The sequence below is a fragment of the Aythya fuligula genome, chromosome 3 (assembly GCF_009819795.1).
Source record: "Aythya fuligula isolate bAytFul2 chromosome 3, bAytFul2.pri, whole genome shotgun sequence".
NCBI lineage: Eukaryota > Metazoa > Chordata > Aves > Anseriformes > Anatidae > Aythya > Aythya fuligula.
Window position 1 is genome coordinate 11,952,495 of NC_045561.1, and position 10,665 is coordinate 11,963,159.

At 37.6% G+C, this 10,665-nt stretch overlaps 1 protein-coding gene across 1 annotated transcript in view; it reads left to right on the forward strand.

Annotated features, from left to right (window-relative positions):
• Positions 1 to 10,044, forward strand: part of HNRNPLL (heterogeneous nuclear ribonucleoprotein L like) — a 29,193-nt gene extending 19,149 nt beyond the window's left edge. The window contains exons 7-13 of the mRNA XM_032184111.1: positions 1,315 to 1,386; positions 2,771 to 2,988; positions 3,154 to 3,275; positions 3,694 to 3,895; positions 4,798 to 4,855; positions 4,973 to 5,071; positions 6,723 to 10,044. Coding sequence (XP_032040002.1) covers positions 1,315 to 1,386; positions 2,771 to 2,988; positions 3,154 to 3,275; positions 3,694 to 3,895; positions 4,798 to 4,855; positions 4,973 to 5,071; positions 6,723 to 6,778 — 827 coding nt within the window. The 3' untranslated portion in view covers positions 6,779 to 10,044. The remainder of the gene's footprint in view (positions 1 to 1,314; positions 1,387 to 2,770; positions 2,989 to 3,153; positions 3,276 to 3,693; positions 3,896 to 4,797; positions 4,856 to 4,972; positions 5,072 to 6,722) is intronic.
• Positions 10,045 to 10,665: the final 621 nt, after the last annotated feature.

Consider the following 10,665-nt stretch of genomic DNA (forward strand, 5'->3'; position numbering starts at 1 on the left):
TATGAACTCCTGGAATTCTTCCTTTAGAAACTACAGTCTTTCACTTATTACTGTGTACACTTTCAAAGGATTTAGCTTCCACAGACTGGAATGATAAATTTGATTTTCTGAAAGATGTTTACTACATACAGTTTAAATGCTAAAAATATTTAATATGACTGCCCAATTCTTTTCCAGAGCTAAGAGCGACAGAGCTATGACTAGAAAAAGGAATGGAAAAACATAACTTGACCAAAATAATCTTTGCTCTGTATGGGCAAAGGCACTCAGCACTGTTCTCTATTCAATCTTTATTGCCAAAGTAAATGTCTGGAACCTGTTCTCAAAATCCTGAGCAGAAAGGGCACATTTTCATCTCCCACTGTTGTGTTGTCTATCATGAATATTTTTTGTTCTTTAAGGGAAGTAACTCCAGCTGCATTGGGCTGGGATTGTCATTTTCAGCAGTCACCCTTAAATTTCCGTGGAACTATCTTAAGCTGAAAAATATCTTGCCCCATGCTTTCCACAAAGAAGTCTGGAAATATATTTTTCTGTGCCATGGAGCATGTATCTGGTTAGAAAATACAGCTTTGACTGCAATGCACTGCTTTCCTCCAGTAATGTAGACCCCTTGCTTAACTTTATGACATAGAGAACTGGGTTTTCTTAAAGGATTGACCGTTGGTTAAGCGCATTATTCAGTAATGTTTCTCTTCAGTTGACCTGTGATGTGCTGCTGATAATGCAATAATGTACAATCCTTTCAGCACGCCCATAAGTCAGTAGGTGTTCTGTAAATATAAATGTACACGTATGTAATGCTCTCTGTTTACTGATTATGAAACCATGTAATACAGGTTGTTGTTGGCTTATGCTGAAACTTCTTGAAAGAAGCCCACTTTGAAAATGTGTTGCTGTTGAAGCTAATATTATGATTCAGGTACTGTCTTTCAAAAGTACTGCATTTCAAATTTGTTTTAAGAGACACATAGGTAAATCCTGCTGTATGGTGTTATCTATACTAATGTGTGATGTCTGTTTAGGAAAACTATTGGGTATTTCCTTAGTCTTTAAATGTCTGCATCTCCTCATTGGCTACTGCCCCCAATCAGCTTAAGTGGAATTTGTTATGCAAATGACAGTCTTTTAATTTCGGTGTCCCAGGGCTATACCTTGTGGTTTTAGATGTATAATGAATGAGAAATTGCTTAAAATTAACAAGGACTCAAATTACATTTTTGCTTCTTAACTAGAAGCTTTGTGTCTTAACTGGAGACATCATGTGCATACTTGTCCATAGTAAACTGTTTCCTTTCCCTTCCCGTATGTTAGACAGAGGGAAGGGCCGCCAGAGGCAAGCTATTTTGGGAGAGCACCCATCGTCATTTAGACATGATGGTTATGGTAAGTAACACAGCATGACAGGTGGTTTTGATTTCTGTACATGTTATGTGGAATTCCAAATATTCAATCGGTGCATAACTGGACCTCTACAGCGTGAGTAGTTCCCTATTGTTCTGTGCATGTGGTGCTGTCAGTCCGTGGTCTAAAAATGCTAGTGATGGACTCAAATCTGTAGAGTCTTCATTGCCATAACTCTTCCTTCTATGGAGAGTATCCAGCTTTACAAATACGTTCATTTGAAGAATGTTTTCTCTCAGTTGCTATCACTCTAGCAATGATTGGAAAGTAACATCACCACTGGGAAAGCTGTTTTTTTTCTAGAAAATGGCAGCATAGCTTCATCAATGGTTTCATGCAACCAAAAGCTCTATGATATCTTTGTGTGCAAAGAAGTGACTTGTTCTGAAAAGGTATAGCCATGTGACTACTTAGGAATGATATGTTGGAGTTAGTTCTATAAAGTGATGCAGTTATTACCAGTGCTATCTGAAGTGAAGATCTGCCATTATTTTCATGGTTTGGATCAAGACCTAAGGGTTGAGAAACTAATGTCATGGATTTAGATATGACTATTCCAATTATTTACTGTCAGGTGCAATGTGATTTGTCTTGCATCTTTCTTTTGAAATGTATTATTTCACCATGTACATTGACCTTCTATCTACTGTTTCCAAAGGCTCCTCAAATCACCAGCATTTGAGTTGGGCCTTGTCTTCAGTGGCCTTCTTTTTTCATTCTTCTGATGCACGCTTCCACCTTAAGTAACGTGGCTTTCTACTCCTGTACTGCTTTCTCCTCCTCATTACTGCTTTTTGCTAATGGGGAAAAAAAGGCAAAAGTCCCTTCTATACTCAGCTTATGTGAATTTCATAATATTTATTGTCTCAGAAGAACAGGGATCCCCTACTCTGTCTAATACTGATGTTTCCTGTAAACAAGAAAAATATTGCATGCTAGCAACATCTCTTCATTTGAAAAGAAGTGGTACCTGTCACTTTACCAGTAGTGGAAAATAAATCATCTTTGTTTTGTATTAGTACTAATAATGAAAACTGATAATCTTGAAGGAATATATCCCGTAATTCAAGCTATCATTAAAATAATTACTGAAATAGCATTTTTTTCCATTTGTGTATAAAAACAATACCATGAAATGGCTCCTCCCTTGTTATCTGGTGATATAAGAATAGACATAGAATATTAAGGGAGATAGAAGAGGTCTCTTTTTTATTTTAAATTGGAAAAAACATCAATGGAAACCATGATAAACCTTTTTTTCACCCTGCTCATTTTAATTATGCATTATGTATATGGGATTTAATGCATGATTAAGTAGTGAGACTTGTTTCTAACCATCTGATAACATGATGTTTCATCTCCTTAGGGTCACATGGTCCCTTGTTGCCATTACCAAGCCGCTACCGAATGGGATCTCGAGACACTCCAGAACTCGTTGCTTATCCATTGCCCCAGGCATCCTCCTCATACATGCATGGTGGAAATCCTTCTGGGTCAGTTGTCATGGTTAGTGGATTGCATCAGCTAAAGATGAACTGTTCAAGGGTCTTCAACCTGTTCTGCTTGTACGGAAACATTGAGAAGGTAAGGCATAATTTGGTAGAAGCTTTGAAGCTACTGCAGTGGATTTAGTTATTTTGGAGAAAGCCTGGCTGGGACGGTCGAAAAATATTCCCTGACAGTGTGTGAAATTCTTAATTGGGGCTGTTCATCGCAATGTCACTTTTTTTTTTTCCTTATTTATTTTAGGTGAAATTTATGAAGACTATTCCAGGCACAGCACTGGTTGAAATGGGTGATGAGTACGCTGTAGAAAGAGCTGTCACACATCTCAACAATGTCAAGTTATTTGGAAAGAGACTTAATGTCTGGTAAATATGTTTTGTAAGATTAATGGTCTGAGAGTGGGCAGACGTATTGAGGTTGCAAAGACAGGGTATCCTGTTGTTCTTTTATCATTGTTAGAGTTATGATTTCCAATTTACAACTATTATTTTACTCCAATATATTGTTGTGAATTTGACAGCTGTCAAATTCAGTGCAAACTCATACTAATGACATATATAGGTGCTAATGGATTGGTTGTTAATAAGCTGTATTGACTAATGTGTCTTATCCACCCTTTCTACAGTTATTAAGGAAGGTATCAAATCCAACTTTTCTTGTTCTTCTATTTCAAATTGTTGTAAAGAAATGTCAGGTCTGTTCTGGCTAGATCAATAATCTGTGTGCGAAGTATGCAAGTCTTGATTGTTTAAAAATCTTTTACGCTATATTCTTAAATCCCAGTGTTTCCAAGCAGCATTCAGTAGTTCCAAGCCAGATATTTGAACTGGAGGATGGCACGAGTAGTTACAAAGATTTTGCAATGAGTAAGAATAATCGTTTCACCAGTGCTGGCCAAGCATCTAAAAACATCATCCAACCACCCTCTTGTGTGCTGCATTATTATAATGTTCCCCTGTGCGTAACTGAAGAAACGTTTGTGAAGGTAGGCAGTTGCAATGACTGTGACAAATAGTGCTTGGGGGCCTTATCCTAGCTTTATGGTGTGCTACTTTTAAAATGAAATAACTGGGATAGTTTGGGGATAGCAACTGGGAGATAATTAGTTCTTAAAATAGCTTTGTAGCCTCTCTCTATAGAAGCCACTGTATTTTTACTATTCTAGCATTATTCTCTTTTTAAAGTGAAAAACGAGACCTTGGAAGTAATTTTTTTTTTTTTTTGTGGAGGGTGAGAAAAAAACTTGTTAAAGAAAGCCAAACATAGTGAAAATTAAGACTGCAGTCCATAAAGGTTTACTGACTCCCTGAGATGATTATTCTAATGACTACTAAGATGTTTCAGAATGGAGAAGAGCTTGCATAAGGAACAGTTTGTACAGTTGCATCCTAAATAAACACTGGATGCTTAAGATATATTATACTGGGCCTCTGAAGTGGAGTCAGTGGTAATTATTTTTCAGTTCAGTGATTTTTATTTTTTTTGTGTGCCTCAGGCTTCATCTTGAAATTTAAATCTGGTTCACAAGTGATATGCTTGTATGTACAACTTCTGAGCTACTGTATTGAAGTGGAAATGTCAAAAACAACTTGTTTTTTAAATGTATATTTGAGGTGATAGTGACACCTATATTCTAAAAACTCTGCCTATAAAATGTTTGGGAAAACATGGGTACAGAAGCCTTGCTTTGCAGACTATAGTATGGTATTCTAAAGAGTTATTAATCTAAACAAGATTCTTAAATATTCATTTGCCACAAGGTCTTGGAAACTCTCATAAAGAGACAGTGTTTTCCTTTCTGTGTATCTTCCAGGAACGTAGATTTTTGCTAATGTGTTTATGTGCATTTTTGCTGGGGTTTTACATCTCATTTTATTTTTGTGACAGCTATGTGAGGATCATGAAGTTCTCAGCTTTATTAAATACAAAGTGTTTGATCCAAAACGTAAGTAAACTTGGACCCATTCAAGGGGTTATTTAAGTTCCAGTTCTGATGAGAGCATGCACTGTCAGGAAGAGGTTATTTATCCCCCCTCCTCTTTTTTGTTTCTTATTTTGACAGCCTCTGCCAAAACACTCTCTGGTCTGTTGGAATGGGAATGTAAGACAGATGCAGTTGAAGCTCTCACTGTACTTAATCACTACCAGATAAGAGTCCCAAGTAAGTCAGTTTTACTGATATTACTGCTATCAGTTTTTTTCTTTCATGTTGTTATTGTCTTTGTACAAAGTAAAGCTTTACCAGCTCAGTCTGCAGCTAGAAATGGCATTATTTTCATTACATGCTTAGTGTGTGTGTGAGTGTGTGTGTGTATATATATATATCACAGTATACAAATATACCTGGTACAGTGTATCTAGTCCTTTGTAGTTTAGGTTCTGTCTAAATGACACTAATTTTCCTAGCTTTTGAGTCAACCTGTAGAACTCCAAACATGTTCTGCAACTTCGAAGTTCCGGAATGTTGTAGGGGGGAAAAAAAAAAAAGCAATTTGTGACACAAAAAGGAAGGCAGAAAAACTATTGCTTAAAATCCACTGTCATCAAAATCAAACCCAACATATACTGTCTTACCAAAGCTCTTTTGTATCCTTCTCAATAAGTGCAGAGAAATTTGCAATACCTTTGGGTAGAAGATTATTGGAAGTTGCACAGCTTGCTGCTGTGAGTTCAGTGCTCCTGTAGTGGGTTCTCTTTCAAATCGGAAACTTGGAGGCCAAACTAAATAAGAAGGAGGCCAAACTAGTAAGAATGGAGAGGGAGTTCACCTGCTAATTAAATGCACAGTGGGACAGATCTGCATTGGACAATTAAGACAGTTTATAGAAGTAAATGGAATTATTCCAGGTGTTCACCAACATAACTTTGAATCCAGCTTGGTGCCTAACATTATTTTAAGCTACCTTCTCCAAGCTGTTAAGAATTTGTCTCTGCCTGGCAAGTTTCACTAGCTTAAATCTTTCCTATCTCCCCCACCTTTGTGCACCTTCTCAATAATGGACTAAAATTATTTCAGGGGCAGGAATTTTCGTTAAGGTACTCTTGATAACATACTGTTCACAACTTCACATTTATCTCTGTTTGGGGTCAAGTTAGACAACAGAAGAATTTACTCTTTCAACATTAAAAAAAGAAAAAAAAAAGCAAACCCTGATGTGTAATCACATACAGCTATTGCTGGAAAACACAATATTTTAAACTAAGGACCGTTCGTTAAGGCTTGCTGTAATAAGGTTGGCTGATGCATCTTCCTTGACCTGAGAGTACCAACCGTGTGCTGGCTGTGGGACTTGGGAGCCTTTCCAAGTAAAGGGAGATTATCTTATGCTTGGCTTTCTGGGAAGTCCTGGGTGTCCTAATGTTTTTTTTTTTTTCCATCAGACATGCATAAATACTGTCCAGTGTCACTCTATCTCTGATAGAAATTCTAAATCCTGACTTTGTGAAATATTTATGCAATTTGCCTTTGAAACTGTCTGTTGAACACTACTCTTGTAAACAGCTCAGATGGAAAGGCAGACAGCAATAATGGCGAAGTCTTTCTTGTGTATAGTACGATATTTGGAATTCTGTCTGCATTCCCTGTGATCAGGCCCATCACTTTGCTTTTATGTCTAAAAAATGCTGGTAAACTATAAAGAACACCTACTTAGAGGTCATCTGGTGTCTGCTGGCTGTTGAGGGTTTGGGGGGAAGCATTACATCCACAGAAGTGGTAAAATTGTCAGATTATGCAAGGTGATTTCCTTGATCAGCAGGAGAGCCATGCGCAGGGCACTTTACTGAGCATGTTCCATATTGTTTCCTGACAGATGGCTCTAACCCTTATACCTTGAAGCTTTGCTTCTCTACTTCATCGCATTTATAGAGAAGAGGACTGCATGTTAAGAGCTACATTCACCTTGATTTGCAAGTTTGAAACTACACTTCGTTCACAAAGCTCTAAAGTGGTTGCTCTAATGTTGCCTTGTTTCAACTTAATTCTAATATCTTTTATCTTGTTTTATAATAAATGGATGTTCCTTCATAAAATACTAAACAGATTTTTTTTTTCTTTTTGCCTCTAAGAAATATGTGTTGTAAGCTTACTACAAAGTCTCTCTTTCGTTAGTGTAGTATCTTCAGATCTCTAAGGAAGCACCAGTAGTGTAAACAAGGCAGCGTACCATTCAGACCTTAAAATGTCCATTGTTTTCTTCCAAAATTGAAATATATTTGCGTTTTTGAGGATGTTTAAAGATTAGCAAGTATTTTTCCATTTGTAGTCTTAATTGGCAAATAGAACTGTTACATTGGAATTTTAAATGTAGAACTTGTTTTTCAGTATGTTAAGTGGTGAAGTATGTTGCAATTCTAAAAAGCTTGTATTTATAAAGCGCTTTAATCAGGTTAATGTTGCACATACTGAATTTTTAGCAGTGTAGGCTTACTTGATTTATAGTTCAGACAAAGCTAACATAGCAAATTATTAATTGTACATGTGTATGGTGTGAATTCATACTTATTTATAGTGTGTTTTTTTTTTTTAAAAAAAAAAAAAACTATTTTCAGTTTGCATTAGCATGATGGCATCTATAGCTAGTCCCACCATAGGGGCCTTTTTAAAATTAAAATTGCAAGCTTGTATCAGTGTGTTCATCCTCATTTTCCATAACTTAAATTTAAATCTTGGTGTTTAACATATCCTTTTTGAATTCTTTTAAGTAGTTATTATGACTTATTAAATGGTAAAAGTTGGATATATGAGAACAGAAGATTATTCACAGTAGAGATCAAGGTGGTGGAAAAAGTTAAAACAAAAAGCAAGCCCCACCATACCTGGATTGTTGATTTCATTTACACTGGATTCCTTTATCAATGTTTACTTTTGTCTGATTTACCTTACACTTTTGTTACGATGATGGAAGGATTCATAGTGTGAATAGACTTGACTAGCCTCTGGCTTAAACTGAGGTTGTCTCTGCAGGGTTCAGAGAATATAACCCTAATCACATGGTGTGAAACTAGTGAGATGAGAAATCTTCCACTTTGGGGAAAATGAGTTACTTGTGTCCCAGGACTTCGGCGCCTCAGTTCTCTCTTCTAGAACTGAAGTTGCACCTTGTTTGGGCCCAACCCCCAGAAACAGGAATCCAAGCAGGAAGTCTGGGAGCTCTTGTCCCAGGCCTGGTGCTTGTTCCCCTTTCTGATTTTGCAGCAAAGTGTTTAGTGCCTCTTTTAGTTCCGCTCTTAGTGATCCAAATAATTTCATCAGGTGTTTTCTTTTATCACACAAGTCCTTCATTCTGTCTTTATGGATTTTATCCGTATCCATCCTTTATGCAAAATTATATTAACGCAGTATGCTTGTCGTTGAGAAAGTATGTTGCAGTATGTTTACAGACTGTGGGCATTGCACATGTTTTTAAATACAGACTAGATTTTCCCCGTTTTTAATTTCAAGGCAAATACACGTAATGACACCAGGGGAAATGTCAGCTGTTCTTCAGGTTTTCCCATCAACTATGATTCATTTTCATCCTGTCTGCCTCCATTTTATTCATGTTCCAGGTAATGAGTATTTCAGGAGTTCAAAGCAGGCTTCTAATACATCTGAACTGGGAACTGAAGGACTGCTGCTCTTTGGCAACTCTTTCTGCACAAGGTTTGGAATAATACCGGCCGCTAGTCTGGAAGATGACAAACAGACTTGCACTGTAGTGGCACTGCTAGTGCTATTTCAGCCTTCGTGCTTTTCTCCCAGAAACTGCTTCCAGAGAACTCTAGCCTGGAAGGCGATGTGCCATAGCCAGCTACTTGCCAGTAGTGCTGGGTACTAGTGTTCTGTGCTGCCAAGTGGTTTAATTGTGAAACATCTCTCCCAGTCATTCGTTTCTCTTCCATCACCTTGAATGTTCTGTGGAAACCAGTTCCTCCTGTCATAACTTGCATTGCTATTTGTATCAATGTTGTTTGAGAAGTCAAGTGGTTTGCAGTTAAGCATTAAAACTAGTGTGTTATCTGTTGGTCCGGTTTGGGATGTAGGATGTGACCCTAAGAGCATTCAGGTTTAAAAAAGAAAAAGAAAAAAAAGCACTTTAATGTTTCTGTATCCTCGGTGGATCACAGCATTCAGTGCCTAAGATGCTCAGGTGAACAGCATCTTTCCTGTGGCTGCTCAGATCAGTCTGAAAACACTGAAAACAGACTAGCTTTTGGTGTATCTGAGAGTACGTGACACCAACTGGAAGTCCCTGTTTTGCAAAATGAGTAGCCTGTGCCATGTGGGGAAGAAAAGAGTAGAGACTGAGAAGTTGTTTAACCTTCTTCCTACATAAAATAATCATCTTCTTCATGTAAAAGTTGAGAACGTGAAAATTCCTTGTTGGTCTCTGGCTGTAAAAAGAAAATAATGTCATTTCCTGGGCCCACAAGGATAGATAGCTGTCCTCAGGGAGGAATGAGGTTGGTCTCCTCCTTCCAAAATCGAGGTCTGTGTTCACCTGTAATCTTGCTCTTTAGAATAGAGCCAAAGCAGTGGGGCAGGTAAAGAGTTGCTCCGAGGGGAGTGACGTTTGTGTGTAATTTGGCAGCCTACCACTTACTGTATTTGTCAGATTAAAATTAAACTACTAAGGTCTCTCAATGCAGTTTTTTCTGTCCCTCTTGCATAAGCCATATATGCAAAATAGTGAGCACTGCTATGCATATTTCTTGCTTGCAAGCAGCTTGCGTTCACGCTGTAATATATTCACGTCTGTTCCACTGTTTAAAAAAAAAAAAAAAGGTTATTTTTTCTAATTGCTCACCTTTCATTGGAAGTAAATGATACATTGAGGTGGAGATCTGTTCATCTTCTTTCATGGTACTCTAATCTTTCTTTGTACTCATTTCCCCTTACATGCAAGAATTGGGAAGAGTTGCTTTTTGACTTTCTATACCACCACAGCAAGATGGAGTGTATCACTAGGGTGATATAAGAAAAGATTTAAAAGGAACCATTCAGGAAATGTTCGGGTGTTTTACTTCATGAAAGGAATGATACAACTTAATGTGATGTTGCTAATTCTGTCTTTTAGTAGGGGATGTTTGGGGTAAGCTGGCTTGTAACTGGCTGAAACCCTCTATTGTAATTAAATGCAACTTGCTCCTTTTCCTGCTGTGTGTTTCCTTGTGAACAGAGCTTGAATTTGTTTGAATATTATGATGTCTTAGCAGGAGACATTCAGTCTCTTCCTTTAAATAATACATTGGAGTCTGAGAACACAAACACACTTGCTCATTTCTTTTTCCACTTCTGGGTTGTGTTTAAATATCTCTTGGATTTTCGTGAGTCTTCTTTTGAAAATACCTTGTATTCTTACATCGGTAGCTACTCGGGTATTTTTGGACACTTCAGCTTTTTATGTCTACCCAATCTGTTGGTTTATTCCCTTTTGGCAATTACAGAGGTGGTATTAAAAATAATCTTGTTTGCATTGGCATGGCCTTGTCTAGAAATAGCGTGCAAGAAGGCATGGGAAAATAAAACATGGTTATGGGCTCTGCTTTCTGTGAAGAGTTCTTAATGCAGAAAACATAATTCTTCTGATTATTGACCTTAAACTAGATGCAGCTATGCTGAAGCTGAGAGCCTTCCACCTTCACAGATCTGGAATCTCAAAGGTAACTTAGGAGTGCCCTGCTGTAAGATTTGCCTTGCAGTAATTACACGTTGCAGCTGTCGTGTTTGATGCTCTGACCAAACCCTGGCGTGTTATCACAGAGGAGCTGATA